General features: G+C 33.9%; 2 protein-coding genes across 3 annotated transcripts; both read right to left on the reverse strand.

Moving 5' to 3' along the window:
* Positions 1-6,770: 6,770 nt before the first annotated feature.
* LOC106760549 (scarecrow-like protein 3) lies at positions 6,771-8,997 on the reverse strand. The gene is made up of 2 exons (XM_014643971.2): positions 8,988-8,997; positions 6,771-8,266 (listed from the first exon to the last, which is right to left on the reverse strand). Exons 1-2 carry the CDS (start codon positions 8,995-8,997, stop codon positions 6,948-6,950), a joined length of 1,329 nt encoding a protein of 442 aa, XP_014499457.1. The 3' UTR covers positions 6,771-6,947.
* A 5,177-nt stretch (positions 8,998-14,174) lies between these two features.
* LOC106762581 (crossover junction endonuclease MUS81) lies at positions 14,175-25,838 on the reverse strand. 2 transcript variants are annotated; one of them, XM_014646576.2, is made up of 15 exons: positions 25,417-25,838; positions 24,659-24,747; positions 24,468-24,546; positions 24,258-24,344; positions 24,032-24,157; positions 23,289-23,514; positions 22,311-22,464; positions 22,075-22,193; positions 20,561-20,709; positions 20,148-20,205; positions 17,423-17,581; positions 16,901-16,980; positions 15,948-16,185; positions 15,374-15,460; positions 14,175-14,552 (listed from the first exon to the last, which is right to left on the reverse strand). In XM_014646576.2, the coding sequence occupies exons 1-15, from the start codon at positions 25,608-25,610 to the stop codon at positions 14,448-14,450; spliced, it is 1,950 nt and encodes a 649-aa protein (XP_014502062.1). In that variant the 5' UTR covers positions 25,611-25,838; the 3' UTR covers positions 14,175-14,447. The 2 variants fall into 2 exon arrangements, with proteins under 2 accessions (XP_014502062.1, XP_014502063.1); XM_014646577.2 differs by having other exon boundaries at positions 24,659-24,713; positions 25,417-25,518.
* Positions 25,839-26,011: the final 173 nt, after the last annotated feature.

Raw genomic sequence — 26,011 nt, forward strand, 5'->3', positions numbered from 1 at the left:
AAAAAAGTTTCAAAGAAATCCATGCCTTCGGTTTGTGTGAATCCTTTGGCAACAAGGCGTGCCTTATATCTTTCTATAGACCCAGCTACATTAAATTTAGTCTTGTTGACCCATTTGCAACCAACGACCCTCTTCTTTGGTGGCAATCAGACCAATGACCAAGTTTGATTCCTCTCAAGGGCCTGAATTTCCACAAGCATGGCCTGCTGCCAATGATCATGTTGACAAGCCTATTTGAAAGAGGTAGGCTCAATGATGGCAGATAAAGACATGCAAAAAGTAGTGTGAGAGTTAGAACAATTGGAATAAGACAAGTATGATTGTAAAGGATAACGAGTGCAGTAGGAAGTATTAGCAAAAGAAAGAGGTGAACAGTCATAATCAGACAAATAAGCAGGTGGTTTCCTAAGTCTAGTTGAAATTCTAGCAGGTGGGTCAACATGTACAAAATCATTAGAATCATCATTGAATTGCATAACTGGTTCAATAACAATAGAATCATTATTAGTACAAACATGATCAAAAGTAATATGAGAATCATGGCGAATATTAAAATGTGAACCAGGTGTATCAAAAGCAATCAAAGAATCAAATGATTATTGAGATGCAACAATACCAGTGTTGTGGTTATGAGAAACGACATTGGAAGGAGACCAATATGGGAAGTGTGACTCATATAAGAGATAACCATTGACCCTTGATTTGAAACCAAGAAAAATACACTTATAAGCTCTTTTGTCCAATTTGGTTCTGTCGGAAGTGATGGTGTTTGCAAAAGCTAAACAACCAAAGACTCTAAGTGTGTTAAGGTTAGGAATTTTTCCAAAAGCAATTTTATAAGGAGATTTATTTTTAAGAAATAGGGTAGGTAGCCTGTTTATGAGATGAACAACATGTTTGATTGCATATGACCAGAAAACAGAAGGTAAATAAGATTGGAAAAGTAAAGCGCGAGCTACATTCAAAATGTCTTGATGTTTGCGCTTAACGATTCCATTTTGTTGAGGTGATTCAATGCATGATGTTTCATGAAAAATGCTTTTAGAAGAGAAGAAATCAGTTAAGAAAAGTTCTTTTCCATTGTCAGACCTTAACCGTTTAAGTTTGATATTAAATTAATTTGCAATAAAATTGATGAAGTTTGGAAGAACAGTTTTGACCTCAGCTTTTGATTTTAAGAGATGGACCCAGGTGAACCTACCGAAGTCATCAACCAGTGTTAAAAAATATTTATGACCATAAATTGAAACAATTTGTAAGGGTCCCCAAATGTGAGCATGTAACAATTCAAAGAAATGAGAATTCTTGGATGTGCTAATTGGAAAGGGTAATTTCTTATGTTTGGCAAAATGACAAGTTTCACATGGAGCACAATCCTTGTATATAATATCAGTATTTTGAGAAGACAACAAATGTAAAATGGAATTTGAAGCATGTCCGAGTCTATTATGCCATAAAGCACTGGTATGGACTGTATGCACAACCGAAGGATTTGATTGATTGATAACTGAAGTTTGTAAAATTGTATGACAACTCAAATCGTGTGATTCTTCAAGACAGTACAAGCCATTAGTCTTTCTAGCTGCTACAATCATCTTGAAGTAAGACTTCTGGAAAAGAAAACAATGAGAATCACAAAACAATGCCATACAATCAATAGTGGAAACAAGTTTAGGAACAAATATTAGGTGAATAGAAAAGTCTAGTACGAAAAGAGCATTAGTAAGTAATAAATCACCTATATGGATATTCCCTGAAAATTGAGCAATGACAGTAGTGTGATTAGGCAGTTTGATGTTTATGGGTTTTATAGGATCAAGGGTATGAAAGAAAGATTTGGTTGGACATATGTGATCAGTGGCATCATTGTCAAGGATCCAAGGAACAAAAGTAGATGTACCTGAATTGTGAACAGAGGCTTGATTCACTAAGGATGAATGATCCTTAGTGTGTTGGAGCAAAGCCAAAGTTGCTTGATACTGGTCCTTAGAGAAAGTGAACTGATCATTGGGAGGATTGCCATCCAAATCAAGGTGCTGTATAGGAGGAGCTGAATCTATTTCAACCAAACTGGCAGAAGCTTTGGTGTGTGGCTTATCCTTTCTGTAACCAGTAGGAAAACCAATGCGGAAATAGCATGTCTCAATAGTGTGATTGGTTTTCTTGTATTGTTCACAAAATTTGGTATTCTTGGAATTATTCCTGCTCGTATTGGAGTTGATTCTGTTGGAAGAGATAAAACGTAGTGGATCAGTAGAAACAACAGTGAACGCCAAAGAATCTAAAATAGAGGGTTTGAGATTGAGGCCAAGGAATTTTTGCTGAAGAACCACAAAAAAAGTTTTGACAATCAAAGGCATAGGATCAAGGATCATGATCTGGGAACAAACTTATGCATAACTCTCGTTAAGTCCACGAAGAAAACGAATGAATTAATCATCCTCTTGTTCTTTATTAAGTTTAGAAAGAAGACCGCAAGCGCATTGTGTCGAGCACGTGCAAGTCAGGACACACCTATAGAACTCCAATCACCTTGATGACATGCAAGAATCTGATCCTGAAGATCAAAGATCCTTAATTTATCAGCATGAGAAAATCGATTCTTGAGATCCTTCCAAATCTCTAACGTTGTATCCATCCACATCACTGATTGCTTGATCGAAAGAGTCATGGAGCGGGTGAGCCACGACATCACCATTCGATTGAGCGACGTCAAGCCTCGTGGAAGGGATCTATGATAGGCAGACAAGAAAGAGTGTCATCAATGAACCTCTCTTTGTTTTTGGTTTTCAATGCAACAAGCATGTCTTTTTTCCATTGGTGAAAATTGTTCTCCGTGAGAAGAGGCTAACCAACACCAATGCTGGATTTTCACCAGGATGTAGGTATAGCGGGTTGGCCGGATTCATTAGCTGATCCGTGTCTGGGTAGGGCTTTGGCTTAGGAAAGCCATTGTCAAGTACTGAATAAGAGGATAAAAAAGCTAGGCGGAAGAAATAGTGGGTGTCAATACCATGACAGATAATAGAAAGTGGGCAAAGAATTTAGATGGGTAAACCTTAATCCTCATTATTCAACACAACAGTAAAGGACTGAGAGATGTTCAATTTATACAAAAATAAATACAAAAGATGATTCTTTAACCATCCTAACAAACTAACAAATAAAGCAATAAATGTAATATGCGGTGGAATAAAGGGAATATGCTAGCTGTAGGGTAAAACAGAAAACGTGTCTTTCTTACATTACTGATAAACAGATTTTAAAGGGTTGAATTAAACTAAAATTATACCATCTTGTAAGAGATAACTGAATCCAATATAGTTTATGCCTTATCAGATGTGCATTCCACAGCAATACAGTTTCTTACATAACCATGTTATTCATCTTCTGAACTGTCCAGGCTGACACAGAAAAGAGAGGTTTATCATTCCAGCAGACAAACAAAGAATTATTCTCGGGACAAAGCTTGTATCCATTTCCATAATCATGCAACTGTTTTCTTGCTTGCATGATCCCATGATGGCTAATATGTCTCTTCCCAAACCCGGCCATTTCTAGCTTTGGGATCCAAGTCTCAAGTTTCTCATGTCTTTCCTTTCTCTCAACTCCTTCACCTGCAACAATGTTCTTTATTTCTTGCCCCAGTAGAGTCCTTTCCATGATGTTTCTCTGTACTAGTGTTGTTGAAACAGTTGATTCCAAACAGTTGAACAATGCACCGTAAAAGTCCAATGCTTTGTCAACCCTTTCTGTCAAAGAACCATTGGCACTGGATTCTTGTTCAGTAACCACCATCACTCTAGGTTGGAGTTTCCACAGGCCCTTTAGAAAGTCCATCATCTTGGTTGGAGTGGCACACAGAGAAAGTTGTATCAACGATGATTCAGAACTGAGGTTGGTCTTTTGTTTCCCAAGCATCTCAGCAAATGTCCTTTGATGCATCGGTTCTTCCTTCGAGCTCCTGTTGCAGACCACTGCATCATCAGTGGCCAGAAGAGTGTGCAGCTGAAGCACTGAGCTGATTGCAAGAGGCTCTCCTTTCTGCACAGGCAATTCTTCAAGGTCAACATTCTCCAAAGTGCTTACAATAGCATTGAATTCGAGTTTGAAGTTCAAACATTTAGCTTCTACTCTTAGTTGAGTGTCCACTTGCTCTAGAATTTCCTTCTTCTCATGTATGCCTGTGATTTTCAGAAGTGAGGGGCTCTTCAGGTTTTCTTTTAATCTATGCATAAGATAAACCCACTGAGCAGCATCAGATGCACAGAGATCAATGACATGGATCACTTCTTCTCCTTCAACAGCTTCAGCAATGGCATGACTTGTGATTACGTATGCAGTCTTTAAAAATGGATACAGGTCATAGAATGTCTTCTTAACAAGTTGTTCTTCCGAGGTTGACATTGTCTTTGACAGATTGACAGCTTTAGGTACTCCCTGCAAATTTTTCAGAACTTGGAAAGCTAGACCTTCACTAACATAGGTGGCTACCCTTTGCATTGCATCACCAAAAGGGGAGGCAATATGAGCAATATAGTCCAGTCCAGTATCTGCATTCATGATGCTTCCTGATTCAATAAACTTTGCACATGCGTTAAGAATACGGGCCAGGTATTCATCCCTATCTTCCCCATTCATATCTTTGAGCCACGGGTATGGCGAATCTAATATATTCAGAGATAGCTTTATCAGGACAACTGGAAAGAACAAGATAGATACAAGGCCAAATGACAAATTGTTCTAGCACTTTTTGTAACACAACACATTATTACTATGTAAAATGTTGTAAATTCTTAGAAAAACAAGGTTACATGGGGGATATGTAAAATGTTCTATTCTGTAGAGATAGTATATTACCTGTGTCCATAAGTTTGTCCTTGGGCACCCAAAAGACAATGTATACCACCAAGCAACTTCTCTAGTTCTCACTACATTGCCAATCCTATTGAATAACACAGATGAACATTCCAAGAGCATCTAAGTGCAAGTAAAGCTTCATAGAGAAATTGGTATTGGGTTTTATGGGGTAAGTAAACCAGTAGAAGTTAAAATTCTTGTCATGAATGACATCTGCATCAAGTTAGGAACAATGAAAAGAGTTGGTCTTGTCACCATTGATTTCGACCATAATTGTTTGCTTCACCTAATAAGATAAGAATTTAGTTGGACAAATCAGGTGTCTAAGTCCAATTCAAGTACAATCCAACAATGTCTAAACGGTTCCTTGCATCTTTGTCTTGATGTGTGTGAAAGTCGATTTTGCCGGGTTAGTCATTAAAGCCTCCAAACCAATATTGCTTGGCTGCATATAAAAGGTTATCTAGTCATAGATAAGGACATTGTCAGAAGAAGTTTGTTTGCAAAGGAGACAAACATGATGTCATTATTACTCCCTAGTTTATGGAGCGAGAATGAGACAACTCCTAAGAGACCAAACGTAGATGAAATATATTATGTTGATTTATGTAAAAATGTTCTAGCACCATTTGTCAGAAGTCTAAATTTTATCTTTAGGATAAACATAGGTTTTGTATAATATACCACAAGGGAGCAGCAGTCAAACAAAGTTGCCTTGTCTTTTGAGATACACGACCTTCTTATGTAAAACTAAAGTCATCAACTATAGGTCAAAACAATGCTATATACGGAAGGAGAAAGCAAGGCTTAATATCTTGTAATTTTCCTATATGGACATGGAATTCTACTAAAATATATGCAATGTAACCTAATAAAAGTAAGAGTCTTTTAAAAACAATGCTGAAGATGATGAGTATTGCAAGAGATTATGGATATGTGAATTGGTTAAATCTAGGTACCAAGTAGGGTCAAAACATGGAATAGGAACAAAAAGTGAGGTTCTACGAATTGCACTATATTGATATTTTTGAAGCATTTGACAGTCATAAGAGATGTTGATGAGTAAGATGTCTTGCCATGTAAAATATCTATCACATCTGAAGTATTGTCAACCTGAAACTTTTATCATGACTTTGTCCTTAAAAGTCATCTCCGAATATTGCAGGAAAAAACTGTATTTAAATTGTCTTTGATCTCAGATTTCTAAACATTGTGATATGGAACATTGGCATTGTTTTTGGACTTGATGTCTGAACATTGTCTCAATGGACTTGATATTTGAACATTGACAACGTATGTGAGAGTGAAAACTCCTTTAGCCCTCAATTGGAGGACTTGTTCCGATACAAGGCACCTTTAAAATGATGCATTCATGCCATCTAATGTCAAAGAGTAGCGTAGCTTTACATTTAAACCAAAGGACTCAAACACTAATTACAAATCCGTATTGTCTAGCTGGCACTATAACCTTAATGGAAATGGTCTAAATAAACAAAAATTAATAAAAAACATGATTATTTCAGCTAAGGTACAAGAGTTCTCTTTGCCAATCTGTCTTATCCTATCCAATGTTTCATGGCACAGCCAAAGACATTGAGGTAACATACATACTCCAATATTTCTTGAGCAAAACTATGCCTAGTTTCTCATAAATATTTTCAGTTTTTATCGATAATGGAACCAATTCCAGCTATTGTGAATAAGAACGAGTTTTAGCTAATGTTATTTCTGTGTGCTGATATTACTGAAAGAGATACAAAGCAAGTTCAGGGTATGAACAAATTTTTGTTGGCATATCAACACCCAGGTGAGAATTAAAAGCGAATATTTTACTGAAATGAATTGATATTAACATCAACAGGAATACAAGATGGATTTGTTGTTTGGCTGTTTCAAATCATCAGCTCCTCTAGAGAACAAAAACAATAAAACCCTTTATATACAGAAACAATTAAAAACTTCAAAAAGAAAGAAAGATGAAAATGAAAACCCATCCACCTTCTTGTCTTGTTGATTACTTCATTTTAAACCTCTTGAAATCCATGGTAATGCAAGGGTTCCTTTATATCCAGCACATATATGAACGTTTATCTCCTAAAACTCCAAGCAGATACAGAAAACAATGGTCTATCGCTCCAGCAGACAAACAAACAATCATTCTCTTCTCTAAATTTGTATTTACTACTATATCTCTGCAACAGATTCTTTGCTTCAATCCTCCCATTGTAGCTCAATGGCACTTTCACAAAACCAGCCATTTCAAGCCTTCGAATCCATTTTTCAAGTTTCTCATGTCTTTCCTTTCTCTCAACTCCCTCACAAGCAATGATATTTTTTATCTGCTCTCCAAAAAGTGTCCTCTCAAGTTTTTGCCTCTCAACTGATGTTCTCATTACAGTAGAGTCCAAGCAATCAAACAATGCACTGTAAAAGTACAATGCTCTATCAACTCTCTCCATCAAATTTGATCCATTCAAATTTGATTCTTGTTCAGTGACCACCACCAGTTTTGGATTGAGCTTTCGCATGGCCTTCAGAAGATTCCCCATCTTAGGCGAGGCACCAAAGGAAAGAGGTGACAATGCAGAATCAGGACTCAAGATATATGCATTGATCATATCTCTCTCAAGCCACTCCGCAAAAGTCCTTTGGCCCATATGCACTGTTCTCTGCAGATTCATGGATGCTGCCACTGCTGGTGAGATTCTTCCAGCAACGTCATCATCAGTGGAAAGAAGCAAATGCAGCTGAAGAACAGAAGTTATTGCAACAGCATCTCCAGTCTTAACAGGCAACTTTTCAAAGTCAACATCTTCCAGTTTGCTAACAATTGGGTAGAACTGTAAAGGAAAATCATATTTCCCAGCTTCAGATGTCACATGAAAGTTCACCTGATCCAACACTTCCTTCGACTCATTAATGCCTGTAATTTTCAGATGGGGTGGACGTCCCCGACGGTTTTTGAAAGTGAGTAGAAGATCTATCCATTGAGCTGGCTCACAACAATGGAGATCAATAATGTGAACCACCATTTCACATTCCATTGCCTCCACAATGGCTTGGTTTGTGATCAGGTATGAAAACTTCAAAAAGGGACACAACTCATAGAAGTATTTCTCAGCAAGGATATCGTCTGAAGATAGTGATGTTTTTGAGGGGCTGATAGATTTGTATACACCTGGCAGATGTTTTATTATCCTGTGTCCAAGTGCTTCACTGAAATAACTCACCATTCTTTGCACTGCATTACCATCAGGAGATGAAATCTGAGATATGTACTCAAGGCCAATATCTGCATTCTTGATGCTTCCTGATGCAACACATTTGGCACAGTCAATAAGAAGGCTTATTGGATTTAATCCCTGAGACTCCAATCTCAACTCCCTCAACCACTGGCATGGTGAACCTGTTCAATTCATAATAGTTGGAATTAGCATAAGACCCCAAAAACAATATATAAGATGTTCATTCCTCTCAGCAGGTAAATGTGAGAAACAAGCATCAGTGTCCAGATACAATAGTATAATAGTGATTCTATGTTTCTTGTTTTCAAAAAGCTTTGGTTTTTCTTGACCAAGTTAAAGGGCTTGTATGACACAAGTAGCTGATCTCATCCAGTAGATTAAGGGGGTGGTATATGCTTTTTGTTTAAAGAAAACTGTTCATTAGAAAAAGTGCAAACGAACAGGCAAAATTCTTACTATAAACAGGTCATCAACTTCATGGGGTAATTATTTCTGCTCTTTCATCAAACTCAGACTGTAAAAGAGAAGTTAGTTGAAGAGAAAAAGTATATTTTTCATATGGAAAAGTAAACAGTAATGATAATACCTAGATATCTATCTCATATTGAGTAATTGATCAACTTATCATGCACCTAATTCCACACAGCCTGGTTACTTATTTCTTTCTTTTAGATCAGAATTTCACTTCAGTTTTACGCTTCTTACAGTGTTATGCTCTGGATTTCTTTCCATTGCTTCTGAAATGCTTAAAACTTTCAAACCTCTATTTAACTATCACATCATTAGGAGAACCAAGTGAAGCATATGAACAGTTTAAACATTGTTTTGTGTTCTCAATGCAGCATTTTCTTTAGCCATGAAAACAAACAAAGAAATCATTACCTGAGTCCATAAGGTGAAACCTGGACAGAAAATCAACAGTCACAGCACCAACTTCAAATTAACAACAGTTGGTGTTTTCGGTGAGGCCAAAATATAGCCTCTAAGAGCAACAAAACCAAAAATTCAAAAACTGTTCCCCAGCTAGTTGCAAAGCTCTGAAGTGTTTGTAATGAGGGGTTTTATAAATCAGTATTGTCTTGAAGAGTTTCTCAAGAATGAAGAATGGACAAGAAAAGGGGTTGATAATGTCACCTCTCATTTGTCATTCTTCAGGTGCAGCAAGGAATATGCAGTTTCTGAATTGCCGGGTGCTCTCTACCTAGATTTGTCTCTTTGTAGAGTACAACATTTTAGTGCTGGCCAAAACAGGCATCCTTGTCAAATACAAACATGTCCAAACAGGACATAGTTGTTCCATAGTGATAGATGATGAGGATAGCAAGGAAAACCTTAGGAAGATCCTCCAAAACAAAAATTGGATTCTTGTGTTGAAAGCTTAATCCTCCACTTGGTGACTTCTCCTTGGACATAGGACAGAACAAACAAGTCAATACCTGAGTTTTAGGTGAAAGTCTGCTCATATTTTCTCAGTTGAATTCTTTATTGTTTGGTGTGTTTTGTTTCATCAAAACATAAGCTGCATTTTTATCTTATATGTTTTTGTTTGTGAGTATAATATAAGTGTTCAACTTTGCTAATCATCTTCATGTATTTAACAGGTTTTTAATTGCCACAACAGATAAAACCAGAAATAAGATAAAAACAAACAGATTCTGTAAAAGATTCCCTGCTTCCGCAGAAATATTCATTATAATTTTCTCTTTTAATTACTGAGCTTTGATTTTAATGTTCTATTTTTATGATTATAATTTCAAAATTTTAACTAATTTGTAACTTTATCTTAACTCTCAAATTTACATTTATTTATGATACTGATCCTAAAGTTTCGTCTGATAAAAATAAAATATATGTAAAATTGATATTGGTCCAAAATTTATATTTTCAACTCATGGATCAACTTTCTTATTTAATTTCTATTATTAACTTGTGGATCAGTTTACTCTTTTATTTCCTAAAAAGCGAATTGAATAAATTGACAATTTTACCCTTCATTCTCTCTTTTCTTTTCTGCTTCACCTTTCTTCTTTTTTCCCTCATATCTTAAAATGTCTATTTGGGTTTAAGTTGAAAAGGTTAATTTTGGTTCAAATTAACTTTTTCAACTTAAACTTAGTAAAAGGTAAGTTAAGTATAAGTTGATTTATGTTTGGATATTTTTATTTAAAAATACATTTGTTCAAATGATACTTGTTTAGATAATATTAATGAAAAGTACTTTAATATTTAACATTCCAATTTTTAGATAATATTAATTTATCACATATTTAATAAACTCGTTAAGCAAAATGTATACACCAAACGGTTACAATTATTAAAATATAACTATAATAGTTAAATATGAATAATAAATTCTTTTACACTTAAGAACTAAAGTACATTTAGAAGTTTGTCAAAAGAGTATATACATATATTTCATATAGATACATATACAGAACTACAACCTAAAAGTTGATCTAGAGATGGTTCCTTATCTGCTCACATCATAAATATGATCATTGCAAACAAGAAAATCATAAATATGATAATTGTAAACAAGAAAACAAGTAAACATAAAACATAGAGAAAAGAGTAAGTTAATGTTATCAAGGAATACAGATATAATCATTTTAAGACATCAACTTATAATTTAATAATCAATAACTAACAATTTTCGTAAACATCCAACTATGCAATATAGACTTGACCATCTGGATACATGTATTGACGTCGAACTATAGGGGCCTTACACCCGGAGGTGGTGCAACAGCAATTCATCCACACCAATTATCACACTCCGAGGTTAATCCGTTAAACATGTATGACCAATAAATAACCATCAAACTAAGGAACCTTTGTTGGTCTTCACGACATAGTTATCAATCTCTTATTGAGATTGACAGTTATTCAAGAGCGTCAGAATAACTCATAATCATTAGCATCCTATATCAATACATACACTTTACACAACCATCTTAAAGGATTTCTTCTTGAAATCCTTATAGCGTCATATACTATTTCACATTCACAAATCATTTCATATCAACTTTGAATAAAAACTCATATATACAATATCCATTTAACCTTTACTAAAATTCCAATATAAACAACGTAAACATCCATACAACACATCTTAACAAACATACATTAAAGAGTGTATCTAAATCATTTATAAGAAGCTTATGTGCCAAATCAAAGATTGAAAAACCCTAAAAGCAAGAAGAATTGCAAAAAGAGAAGTTTGGCAAAGGCTCGTGGCGTTGAGCGGCACATGCCGTTGAGCGTCATTCTTCATGCAAAGTTGGCGCCAAAGTGCCACCTCTGTCCAGCTGAGCATCAAACCTCTCGGCTTTTTGCCGCTTGGACACCACTGGGCTACTGTTGAGCGCCATACCAGAATATGCAAATATTGTGATCCTAATCTAGATGCACTCAATACCTTTCTAAATGATCAAACTATTATTCTTGGCATAAAATTGATTTGAAAATAGGTTTTTAACTCAGAGGGAATACCAATTTGCTCACTTGCTCAATAATTTAGTCCATATAATCAAACCAACTACTCCAAATTATAATCAAACATATTTCATATATTACAAACCTTATTTTTGTCAACTAAGTGGCTAAACAAGTCTTAAATGACTCAAAACAGACTCCAAATCTCAAGTTTCTTCCTAAAACACATTCTTCTAGAATTTTACCTATCAAAACCCCAAATTAGACCAAAAAAAACAACAACCCAAGACTCTCCTTTTTACTACTTCAAAATCAGTCGCAGTTTCTAACAAAGTATGACCTCAAACATAACAGCTCAAGTGATCACAGATAGTATTCAAAAAGCATTCATAATAATGCTTTTCTAATTTCAGATAATGTGCATTTACATCAATCTCAAGCAAGTCTTCCTACCACATCATGGGATTTTTCAACAAGTTACATATCATAACTTTATAACTCAATCAATTGTCTTAATTAAAGCACATCATTTCAGATTTAACAAATCTTCTTAAGCCTTATAAATAAACATATAGTCTCCCTTACCTGTTGGAAACTCAAACAACTCTAAGAAATCAAAACTACTCCCTCAACTTAGAGAATTTTATTTGCATCTACATATCATGAAATCATAATCAAGGTATGCGATTAAAATCACTAATCAACAAAGAACATACTAGAAGGCTAGAAAGACACATGTGACATAAAGACTCACATGCATCGAAAAAATGTACAACTCAAGAAAAGAGTAAAAACTAATTTACTCTTTTGAGAAAAGAGATCGGATGGAAAGGAAGACCTTGTTGTTGTGATCACATGGCACTTCCTGATCTTCAAAGAAATAACTCAGGAGTTAGAACTTGAGGAGAGAAAGGAGAGAAGAGACTTAACAAAGTTTTTATTTATACCTTTTGCTTTAAATATTAAAAAATAACATAGTCTCATTATTTAAACACTTTATTAACTCTTAAGATTCTATTTTTTTTTTACTTCTTACATATATATATATATATATATAATTTTCCTCAATACAAATTTTTCCTTGTGTATTCTATTATTCTTAATTCAATTACATATTTGTTTTCATTTACTTTTTAATAACAAAAAAATTATTAAAAATAAGCTTCACTAATAATATCAATATCAAATATTACTATAAAATTGATATCCATTTAATTATATATATATATATATATATATATATATATATATATATATATATATATATATATACATATATATATATATGGGGTTTGCTAATTTACGTAAGGGAGTTTTTTAGTTGATACATTTTAACAAAGTGTACTAAGTTTTAGGTTACAAAAATATTTCTATTAAAAAAAACAACTTTAAATCCAATAGTATTTTAATAATTTTAAAATTTAATATTAAAATAAAATAAAAAAAAGGTAGTTATTAAAAATTCTGATTGGTCCACGTGTACAAGAGAAGTTATTAGCTTTTATTATATATTTTTTAAAAGGTAGTTGTTTTTTAAAATAAAAATAAAATAAAAGGTAGTTGTTTTTTTAACCCAAACGTGTTCTATAATCCCAGACGGGTTCTATAAACCCAAACGAGTTGTATAAACTCTAAACCATTATATTTTTTAAAAGGTAGTTATTTTTTAAAATAAAAAATATAATAAAAAATAGTTATTTTTAAATTAAAAATAAAATAAAAGTTAATAACTTCGGATTTTTAATAACTACTTTTTTTTTTTAAATTAAATTTTAAAATTATTAAAATAACCTTAGATTTAAAGTTGATTTTTTTTTTAACCGGAACAATTTTGTAACCTAAAATTTGGTACATTTTACTAAAATGTACCAACTGAAAAACTCCCTTACCTAAATTAGCAAACCCATATATATATATATATATATATATATATATATATATATATATATATATATATATATATATATATATATATAACTTATAAATGAAATACTAAATAATAAATATAAGATAAGAAAAAGGAATGGAGAAAAAAAAATGAATGGGAAAGAGACAATAACAATAATGAATAGAAAAAAGTTAAGAAATCCCTTATTTACAATAATACACAATGTAACAAATTTTAACAAGATGGAGAAATTCTAGTTGGAAGAAACATCCAGTAAATCATGAGATAAAAAAAGTTTAGAAATTTAAAATTATCAAGACATCCAAAAATATAGAGCCCAGATAAATCAAACGAATGAAAAAAATAATAAAAAAATATGCAAATCATGAATTTGAATATGTATCTTTACATATACCCATGAGCTTCATTAGTATACTTAAATAATTTATTCATCCAATATTATTATTTTTTTTTTAAAAAAAAACACTTACAGTTGACCAAATTTTTACAAGATCAAATCAAACGTTTATAGAACATAAATTACTTTGCGTATCTTAAACTTGAAAAAGTCATGGGTACTTTCAATTGATTATGAATAGTGTCAATAGAGAACAATCAATTAAACCGATCACCTTACTTGAGTGATACATGTGACAGTTATTAACATGAGTTCTATTAGTCACCACAAAGCTTAATCATTTAATCATTTTGAAGAACTTAAAAAAGCACTGTTCTTTTTGCAGGTCTAAAGCAACAGGGACTAAATATACTTAATTTATAATCTTAATCATAGTTATGTGATAAAAAAAAAACAATTAACTCCTATGCAGCATATATACGGGTATATTTTCTTTACAAAATATACAAATTGCTGGCAAACTAAACCTCGGTTATGGTGCCAACAATTTTACAAACATGTTATTCAATAATGAGAAGTGGAGTACACAAAATATGGTGTTCAACTTTGCTTAGTGGATTGACACCCAAAAATCCAACTTCAAAGAAGAATGTAATGCAAGTTAGCTGCCCCAAACGAACTGAAAAATGTTCCTACTGGCAACTGCATTGATCATATTGTTACTCTGTTTTCGAAGCATCTCCTCCTGGGCAAGAGCATCACCGTCCTAAACAAATGATACAATTAGAACGGATAAAATTAGAAGCGGAAGGGAGCAGAAGTTAGTGACAGAGCTGCTAAGAATGTACTGAAAGAACGCCATAAAATGAACTAGCTCTCAAGTCTCCAATACTCTAAACACACTCGTATCAGCGTTTAAGAAATAGAGCCAGATCTAGATCCATGATTCTGGAAATTGCAGCTTTAATTCTCATATCCATACTACTGAATAGTGAATACTGATATACTTGGAATCAAAATTCATTACTTTGAGTTGTACTTCAGATAAATAGAATTTCTCACCACTTATGCCAGTATTGTGTGCAAACTTGTGAAGCAAGAATGTTACTCAAATGCAGAAATTAAATAAACAAACAAATCAACAAAATCTATTTGGGGGAAATAGATACCCAAGGTGCACTATTTAATTCAAATTCAATTCAAAAGCTACCCAAGGATCTTCCAAATCCTAGTTTTTAAACCAAAAAGTTGGACATAAGTGGTTAATGTGTTGAACATATTTAAATTTTCGGACTCTGCCCAAGTTCACTCTTTGGCAGAAACATTCCATGATTAGGTTTTACTTATCTCATGATCAGGCTAGATTAGTTTAAAGTGAAACCTTGCAACACCGATGGACCATATCCATGGACCAAAACGTCCTAGTCATAAAACATGACATATTATATGGGTAGAGTAGTGTGTACTGCATACAAAAACCCTCACTTTGTAGAAATTTTTGCAGGTAAACCATCCAGTCCAGTCTAAATCAAATTGTCATTCCTAAACAATTGACTTCCTAGAAGGGAGAAAGAAATGAGGACTCACAAGTAGTGAGTATGCACGGGCAAGAGAGAAAAGTGTAGGGAACAGACCCAACACAGCCATGGCAATCTCCTCTGTAACCTGTGGGACCTGCATTTGCAAATTCCAAAATGTTTGAACGAAAAAAATTAGTAATTACAGGATGAAAGTCATGGGTATTAGAGTTACACATCCAATTTTACAAGTAATTGCGATTCATTACGTAAAACAAAGGTTAACAACAAACATGTTGCTCAGTGAAATTGCACAAGACCAAAAACAACCGTGTCATCCAGCCAGTTCTTGGTCATATTTCAATACACCGTCAAAGTAAAATTTGAGGATCCACAGAAAAAGGAATACAATTTCTCCAAGTACTAATGAGCAATGATCCAAAAAAAATAACTCGATTTAAGCTGTGCTGAGTTCTGAAAATTGCCAGTAAATAGAATTTGAAAGCAAAATTACACCCGAAGGTGGTGTAGATCTGTTCTTACTTGCAAATTAAAAAGGTACTCAATCAATGGATTCATTTAGTTAGCCAAATTAAACAATCAATAGAAAAACAGTTCAAATTAAATTTTTAAATTGTTAGTACCTGCATAAGTTGGATGGCAAATACATCACTGACTGTTGTTTTCTCAACGTCTTGACACCTTTTGATAAAATCATCATAAGGAGGACATGTCCCAGAGCTTTTAACATTGTCTACAAGAATTTCTGACTTGTAATATTGAGAAATTGCTTGGGTAAGATAACCATACTTCTTTAGAGTGTCACCTAAGCCAGTTGTTCTCTGTACATCAAATCCCTCCAGAATCTCTGTTGTAAAACAACTGTACAAGGTAGGTAGGATTACAAAATCTGAGAGGGGATGATTTTGACGTGAACAAAAATTGCGAATGCTTTTGAGCTTTTAAAGATATAGGCAAATAATTTGAGCAAGCTTCACTCAAGAGAAATCTAGCAACACGTTCCATCACACTGCTGCATAAATCTCATGAAATAGCATCACCATAACAAAAACCCACCACATCACTAAATAAACAAAAAAAAAAAATCAATGGAAATTTTCAGCAATAGATGGTTGCTCACTCGCTTGCACCAATCACAGTCAGAAATGATACTTTCAATTATCAATGATAAAAACTTAAAAAAAAAAAAAAAAAAAAAAAAACAAAGCAAATGATCAATGTAGTACTCAGAAATAGGTAATTTAAAGTCAAGGGATCAGAACAGTATACAACAACTAGTGTGATTATTAAAGATAGAAAGAAACAAAGCTTCATTTGATGAACCCCATTCAATCTAGACACAGATGTACAGTAGGGCGTGTTTGGTTGGTGAAGATATTTCGTTTTCAGTTCCTGCTTTTACCAATAAATTACAGTGCAAAATGTTATCACAACTAAACCTTAGCATTTGAGATGATGTCATAACAGTCAACAGTGATGGTAATAATGTTGCACATCAGCCTGAATTTGGTTTCTTCAACTTCTCCCGCTATGACTAGCAGCAGAATGAAATTAATTAAAAATTGAAAATACGTACGCAGTTTTTATGCTTTCAGCAGCTTCAGAAGAATTTGGGTCACCCTCCACAAGATATATCAGCTTCTTCAACCCACACCTCTAAAAATGTGCAATTTTAACGATAAAAGGGGGATGAGGAGGCTATGTCAGTATGGAATGTTTTAAATTATACATCTGAATAAAATATATTCCAAGCAGAAAAGCATCGATCAAACAATGTGATTTCTTCACAGCAATAATGTGCCACATTCTTCACCAGTGATATCAAATAACAAAACTAAAGTTTCAACTGTTGTAATGTTTCAGTAACAGTGATTTGATTCCTCGATATCATGTCAAAGAATAAAATGTATTCTATGAAGTTACTAGCTATAGGATGATATTTCTACCCAAATTCTACAACCAAACATCCATCACTTTGTTTTTTATTTTATTTTATTTTTTTAATAGGAAAAGAAAGCAACAGACGTAGAACCATTAGGCTGTGACCACTATATCCTTGCCATCACAAGTTCAAACAAAATTGACAAGTAATAATTACCAGAAGTCTTAACTTTTGATCCTTATAGCGGTTATCCCGGATGGAACTGCGTAGATCTTCAATTTTCTTCCTCTCAACAATAAAATCCAACACATATTCACTGTCAAGAGTTTTATGGCGTGCTATCCAAATCCCATCTCCTACTGGCAATCGTCGAACCTGTGTATGAATCAAATTCTAGATCATTTTCTACATCTTCTAAATAGCATGTCTAAATGCATCTTTCATCCAAATCTACCCAGGTACAACTAACTAATATCAAACCTAATTTGTTTTAAAATCAATGTTATCCAAAATCTTTAACAGAAAACTAAAATGGAGATAATGTGCTCAAATTCAAGGACAGTTTTGTTACAACCTCCTGACTGTTCCCTTTTTAAAGCACGTAATATAATATGCTAAAGGTTAATTCCCAAAACAAAATACATAATGATCCGTAATATTGGCTGTCAATGTTAGACATGAGACAATCCCGACAAATAATGAGGAGAACAAGGTTTAGAGGTTTTATTCTTAGGAGGAATAGGCAACAATAATAGATGGTTAGTATGTAAAGAGTAAATTAAAGGGTTTTTATTAGGAGTTTAATATATCAGTTACAATTGGTTTAAAACCATTTAGATAAACTTCTCCCTACACACTCAGGAGAGAGAAAAAATAATAAGTAAAATGAATAGAGCTTGCCTCATAAGCCAAAATCAACTTATGCAGTTAACTTTTAAAAAAGCTCTCATCTAAAATTTTCTGAACTTAGTGCATAAGTTGATTTTAGCTTATAGGAGGAGCTCAATTCATTTTACTTTCTTTTTTTTTATCATAAGTATTTATGGAGAACTTTATCAAAACAAAGACCTAAAAGGGAGTTAACGATAAAATAATAAAAATTCTAACACTGAATAATTGAAATATTATACAATAACAAATGATAAACTAATAAAGGCCAGGGTAGATCTTTTATAATAGTTCTGAATGTTGGTGTGATAGCTATTGTCAGAGTGCAGCAAATTACTTCACTTTTTAGTTAGTGTATAGTAGACCACCACCGTCAATTGTGACCTTGGAAGCTTTGGTGGATAGAAATGGTGCTCTAGGAAAGCTGAGGTTTCATTGAATAGGAGCACAGTAAAATTTATATGTTGAAATGGTCCGCAGGATTATTATAGGAAAAGGAAAGGGTCAAAAGTGTAACAGGTTAGTTGGTTCTGTTATTCTTTTCTGTTAATCTGGTCTACTGTAATTCAATAAATAGGTTTTCTGCAAAAGGAGAATTTTTTTAATTGAGTTTACTGGTCATATTCCAATGTAAAAAGAAGAAAGCACCTTTGGAGGTATACTTGAATATCTTGGAGCTAAGGTGATTCTTTTAGCAATAAAAAAGTATATTCATAATTTTTTTTCCTTGTCTGGGTGTTAGTTTTTTGGAATAGGAACTATTATCAATATTCCAAGAAAAAGGAACCTAACACAAACCATATGGTTCTCTATGCTAATAGCCACAGGAAGTCTTCCAGTATTCAGCAATGAGATTGGTAATATTTGAAAATAAGAAGGTTCTATGCCTCCTCCAACACCCTAAGCTATTTGCTGGCTATGATACCTTATTTAGTGATCAAACAGATTGGTTCTAGGCATTTTTACTCCAGCTCCGTCTCATGCTCAGATAAATCCTGTTTTTAATGTATATCAACTTGACAAGACAGCAGGAAATTATCATGTGGAGATAGACCTTCCCATGGACTAGCAGGTGGACGCAATTACCTATTCTCCTCTCAAAGATCTGGGGGCTAAAGCAATTACTAAGCAGGGAGTGAGAGGAATAGGTTCTGATTCAGCAGGAAGACCAGATTGCAGAAGCTACTTCGGAAGATTGTTAACTGCTTATAGCCAATATACTGACATCAACTTCGAGGACAAGGTTAATTCTTCAGAAGATGGAAGATGGTATTGCCAGACGAGCACATGTCAATAGTTAATGAAGAGAATATACGATGTTAATGAATCAGTTATGAGTAAGTGGTTAATGAAGAGAAGATAAGATGTTAATGAAGAGAATATAAGATCAGGAGGGTTTATTCCAGGAGGAATAAACAATGGTAGGTGGTTAGTAAATTATGAGTAAGTTACAAGGGTTTTTATTAGAAGATTAATAAATAATTTACAATTGGTTTTATTTGGAGATATACGATGTTAATGAATCAGTTATCAGAGATTGCATTAGGAGTTAAATGTGGGAAATTGTAAAGGCTCTGTAGGAGAAAATAATACCAACTAATGTGTCTAAGTCATAAAGGAACGTCCCTCGTAAGAGAACTATGCCCCTTGAGTTCCTTTTCTGTTCATATTAATAGAAGAAACCTTCCTTTTTCATTAATCTACCTATATTTTGTTTTGTTTACTATTATTCTATTTCCTCATAAACTGAAAACCAGCTACTGAAGGGGGTACAACACTAGGAAAAGCATCAAACAAGTATCTCATTCCCTATACCAAGAGATCATTGCTGACTTAATAGGCATCTGACTCTGAAAGTCAAGTTCATGTTCATATTAAAGCAATAATAGACTTACAGATTCAAGACCTACCATGATAGGGACATCTCCCCAAGTGATCACATAGGTCAATGTTAGTTTCCATATAAATATCAGTGTCAACATTCAGTAAACAATATTTGGGGAGCAATAGGATGTATGGAACTACATGTAGACAGTTAAGACATCTAACTCACTTCTATTTTAATTTTAAATTGGCTGCAGATATTCTCAATAATTTTCCTGGATCTTGATCTGAAACCAAAACGAAAACATAAAATTCATTGGGGTTATTAGCAGCAAGACAGACAATACAACAGAGTGATGTAAATAAAACTTAACTGTACATCAAGACATTAAATGATTGCAAAGGTTAAAAAAATAGCTTATAATATGTTGTTAAATGGTAACCCGATGAATTGCATGGCAGATTGGCATGGTGGAGTGCTTTTACTAGCCAAAGGCATTTTGTGAAGGAGGACTGCTATGACAGCTCCATAGGCCACAGCGTGCTTATATGGAAGAATTTTGGCCTTCCACCATTGATAATGCTATACAAATCATATAATATCCTGAGTGAAAATAACAATGTAGTATTCATGTTACTAACCCCTGAGTGGCAAATTGTTCCCGATCATCCAATATTAAAATTATGTCATAAGCATCCTCAAATCTCTCCCCAAAGCTCAATGGTGGCACATTTAAAATGTTAATCTTTGATACAAGCTCATCCTTGTTAGGATTTTGTATGGAGTGGTCCTAAGACGTTCATCAAGTACCAATATCAAAATTTATAAACAACTTCACATGAAGGCACAAGAAAAAATATAGATAAACGGATGAAAAAAAAAGAAAAACAGGTTAGGGTCAAATCCATTTCACCCATCTACTTCTTTATTTAATTTTCACGTTCCACTCTAATAAAAGTTAAGCACACTAAAGCCTAATTTAATACAACTCAATTTCATCTCTATTCCATCTAATTTAACTGTTTACATTGACATAATTTCTTATAAAGAGATTTATGTTTAACTCAACCTACAGAACTGACTATCCTTTTAAAAAGGTATTAGAGTCTATCCTAGATTCATTAAAAGTGTCACTCACCATGTTATCCACACATCATGTCCACTAGTGTTGGGCGTGAGGAAGAGTATTGGGGAAAACCCAAGTCCCACATTAACTGTTGATAGCTCTAAAATACAATATATAAATATACAAGGGGAATTTTCACCTTACAAGTTGGCTATGTAGTGTTAAGTTAGGTCTAAATCACTTTGTAAGAACAATAAAATGCATATGCTGCAAACATGAACATATTATTTTTGAAGATAGACCTTTTATAATACCTTGTTGTCTTTAAGATAGACCTTTTATATTTTATTTCCGGCTCAAAATGCCTATAGTTATGCAATACTGAAGATGACACAACCTAGTTGGTAATGGCTTCAAAAGTGCCACACATGGGTCTGAGAAGGGAATCCATGAGGTTAACACAAGACCGTCAACAGAGGAAGTTTTTGGCCAAAAAAAGAAAATCTTAAAATATCTAGAGTTTGAGGGTTGGCTAGAAGAAAGGTGACTGAGGATTTTTGGTTAGGGGAAGATGCAGGAAGGCAGCTAAAAAAGTTTAAAACTAGAATATATAAGCATAAGAAAATAAACAGGTTTTGAACTGTTAGCAAGGGATAAAAATTTTGCTATTGAAATGATTTGTACACAAGTCCAAGGCTGGAACACATTGGTCACTGTCATCATCATGCCAGATGTAGATCATGATGTCCTTGAAAATTTTATTTTGAGAAATAAATAGAAAAAATTGAATGACAAAAGGATACACAAGTATCATCTGACTCTTGTGCCACACATGTAATTTCAAAACCAATGACACGAACAGAATGTCCAAAATAATAAAATGAAAGCAAATGATATTGATGCAACTATTCAACATCTAACTTCTAGAGTCCTTTTGAAAATTCAAAACAAGTGTTTAAAACCACCAAAATTTGTAACTCAAGAAAAATATTTCTGATCATTCTAAGAACCACTGATCATTATATTTACACACATTAAGAATGCACAATATTAAAAGCATATCAATTTAGTAAATAGATCAAACCATACAGATGAAGAACAAGCTCTCAAGGGGAAAGAAGGAATATCACGCGAACAAATGTTTGTTGCATGCCCATTGCAAGATGAATGCACAGGTCTGTTCTCTTTTCCAGTGAAATCTCTAGACCCTGGTAATTTATGAAATGATTAATAGAGATGAAAGTTTGCTCAGTGTCATTACGAAAATTTGAGATGGGAAAAGACATATAGTATATGCCCCAATCAAGAAACAATTATTAACATACTTAGAGATTCTGGCTGTGAACCATAGACTTCTTGCTCTCGAAGATGACATAAAACAGCTGGCCACAAAGATGAGACATCTTTATTTGGATGGATTCTGGAAACTTCAATGAAAGCACTATTAATGTGTTCCTTGGAGTAACCCAACTGAGTAAACTGCAAAAGAAAAAAAAATTAATAAACGAAGAAAAAGTACATTTCAATTGTCAACAAAATAAAAATCATCTGCAAGTGAACCGAAAAGAGAATATGAGAAAAAAATAAGGATATTTTATTACATTAACTTCATGAACGTCCTTTGAATGAAAAGAGGTAACATACAAACACAAACACTAACAGAACCCATAACAGTAAATTATAACATCGTAGGACACAGTATATGAGAAATAGCATATCATATATAGAAACTACAATAGCTTAAAATATCTTGAGATATGCTGGTATCAATACTTGCAATTTTGTATGGATTATCACAGCTGTTGATATTTTTCAAATAAATCATTATATGAACTTATTATTGTGGAGATGGGTAACCATTTACAACTCATAGTAAAAGGGTTTTTGAAGCCCATATCATGGTAGCGCCACTACAGCACACAAAAAGCATCCAACTTTTCTATGTAACACGAATATTTACAACAAGCTTGAAGTTTTAATCTTGAGAGGAAGTACAGTAATATAATATGTAATCATATTTTAGATTTTTGAGTATGATTAGTTCCCTATTTGGCCTTTTCTTCATCATATCATAGGACTAGTTACGATATTTTATGATCATACCATGTCAATGGTGTTATGAGATCCACATAGCTGACCTCAAATAGTAGGATAAAGCTTCCTTATGTTAGAATTATGATTTTTATAAAATTTATAAATAAGGGTTAGTGTTTTAGGTTCTATGAGGAAATAGAACACAATTTCTACAATATGAATGTGAAGAAACAAAACATAATAAGGAATTTAATTAAGAGGAAAAATACCCTCCCAAGGCAATCTAGAGGGACATCCATACGTTTCTTTTGCTGGGTCAATGGTGACAAAACCTCTGATTCCATATCATGATCATTGGGTTCCACATCCAATGAGTTTTGGTTATCCATACAAGAAGAAATTTCAACAGAAGCTGACTTCTCTACAGATTCTGCCATTCCAGATCTTGCAAGACAGTCACTAGCTGCTTCCTTGCCTTCTTGAGTTAGCATGTACCTGAACACACACAAAAGAAAAAAAAATAAAAAAAAAAAAAGCATCTATGGGGAATTTTTATTTGAACATATTCATGTTTCATTTACAACCCATATCTCAGAATTTAAAATTGTTTAACAAGAACCGTTCTAACAATTGCTGGTTTTACAATTTAGCATCCACTACATTAAATTTTAGACGTACATTAGCATTGCTAGGTAGATTATCAATAGAACACCTTAAATCACAACTACAATGTTCAATGGTAAATGAATCACAAATAAAAATAATGCCTAAAAGGATTCCGTAGGTTACCATATACCTGGCTCAATTCACAAGGAAAATCAAGCTTAACTCTCAATAAACACATAATTAGTTATAGGTTCACAATATGAAGGTTCTCCTAACAAGTGGATTTTAATATGTGAGAAATAATTAAAAAGGTTAAAGAGAGATTTATATACAAACACTAGCAGCACATTGCAGAAAAAAAAAAAAACACACACACACACACACGAGGCACGATGAAAACTCATACTTAGCAGGGCAGCTTGACTTTACAACTAATCCCTTAGCTACCAAGGTCTTCATGCAATTCCATCCACTATACCAATCCCTCGGAGAACTTCCAAAATGTCCAGGTTTTCCTTTCCCTTTTTCTGGCCTGGTCATGAAGAATGGCTTCATCAAAACTTGTATACATTTTCACATATACTTATCTACTTAAATCACAGAAAACAGAAACAATAAACAACTAATCATACGCAATAGGCACTCGAGATAGCCCACTAGCTTCAGCAGCATCAATAAGCTCTTGCTTACGCATAAAGTCATTCCCGTTTGAAGTTCCCCTATTAAAAAGTGAGTTAAATCTTATAATCTAACTAGTTTTACCATGATAACTTCCAAACATTTTTCTCCCAGAAAGAAACATATACATTAGTAGCACATGTGACTGTATTGTGTATGCATACCTGTAAAGGGTTATCAACAATGCATATGCAACAGAGTTCCTCTGAGGCACATAACGTTTGGTTCCTTTAGTTTTCTTTCCTATAAGATTGGAGAAAAAAGGAAAAATTAGACAGAACTCTGCAAAAAAAGAAAAAACAAAGTAAAGCAAATTCAAATAACAGAAAAGAAAAACAAATAGCACCAGACATACCCCTTTTAGTCAAATCTTCCGGTTCAGAACCACCACAACCAGTCCCAAAAAACCCCTGCATAAGCCTCAATATCATTTTCCCCACACCCCTTCCAGAAAACAGAAAAGAGCACCATCAGATCATTACCCTTAGAAACTCAATTTAAACACCCTTCCTTCGTCCTTAAGTATCCTTACTTCACAAACACACGAATATTATACACAGAACCAATCACTAAACATCCAATAACCCCTTTACAATAAAGTTCAAGCCTCCAAGATCCACAACAAACCTATCAAATTTTGGATAATTTTCAAATTTCAAATTATAATTGGTGTTTTGTAATACACAACATAATAACCTCACTTATAATTATAAATATAGTCTATGACATGTTTCTACATATGATGTTAAACATAACAACATAACACCGCAAACAACAACAAAAAAGTCTCATCTCACTAGCTAAGGTCAAGTATACATGAATCACAATATACCATTCGGCTCAGTTAAAGACCAAATCTTCAATGATATAAACATAACAACACAATGAGACAAAAACTGCACAAGTTTTAAACTCCAAAACAAATACACTGTTTGTCAAAGTGGAACTAAATTCGAATTCCTTAAGCAAGGTCTCCCGTCGAATCTTGTGGACAGAAAGAAGAGAACCCAACAAAAAGTTGACTAATTTAATTTCCATAATATGCATGTAACTATAATTCTTAAGAGTGTGGCATTTGTACGATGAGATGGTGTGGGAGAAACAGATACGTACTTGACTTGAGAGAAATCTTTGATGGTTAGAATGGGGGTTTTGGAGCTACAGACATTGAAGTGGGCCTTGGAAAGGGTCATTTCGAAGTTATCAGAAATGCCTTTGGGTTGCTCCGCCATTTCCTGCCACTTTTTCCACATGTACGCCGCCAGCTCTTGGTTCTCCGGGCACCGCACCTGAGTTCGGTTCTCCATCGAGTTAGGGTTTGGCGGGTTTCTGAATCGGAGCACCTGGTTACGGTTGCTCAACCATGACGCGCCAGGTTATCCTGCGGTTCACTTTTCAAAATCAAAAAGTTCGGAACTTGCTGATTTTCAATTCAACACTTCATGTATCTTCCTCCTCTTAGGATGGGCTAGGCTTGAATCATGGGCTCAGACAAATGAACAATGGCAAGGGCTTCCTGCACCCCCATCAATTTCTTCCTATACCCCAACAATAACAGGAAAAGACTAAAACATCTTCTACCACTGCACCACATCACTGTCACCGCTCCAGCAGGCCCCTTTCAGAAAAATTTTCCCCAAGGTATTTTTTGTATTCCGGAAAGTTATTTTCAGATTATATTTTATGTGTAATATTCTGAAGAACTTGT

Source organism: Vigna radiata, chromosome 5 (genome assembly GCF_000741045.1).
Source record: "Vigna radiata var. radiata cultivar VC1973A chromosome 5, Vradiata_ver6, whole genome shotgun sequence".
Lineage (NCBI taxonomy): Eukaryota > Viridiplantae > Streptophyta > Magnoliopsida > Fabales > Fabaceae > Vigna > Vigna radiata.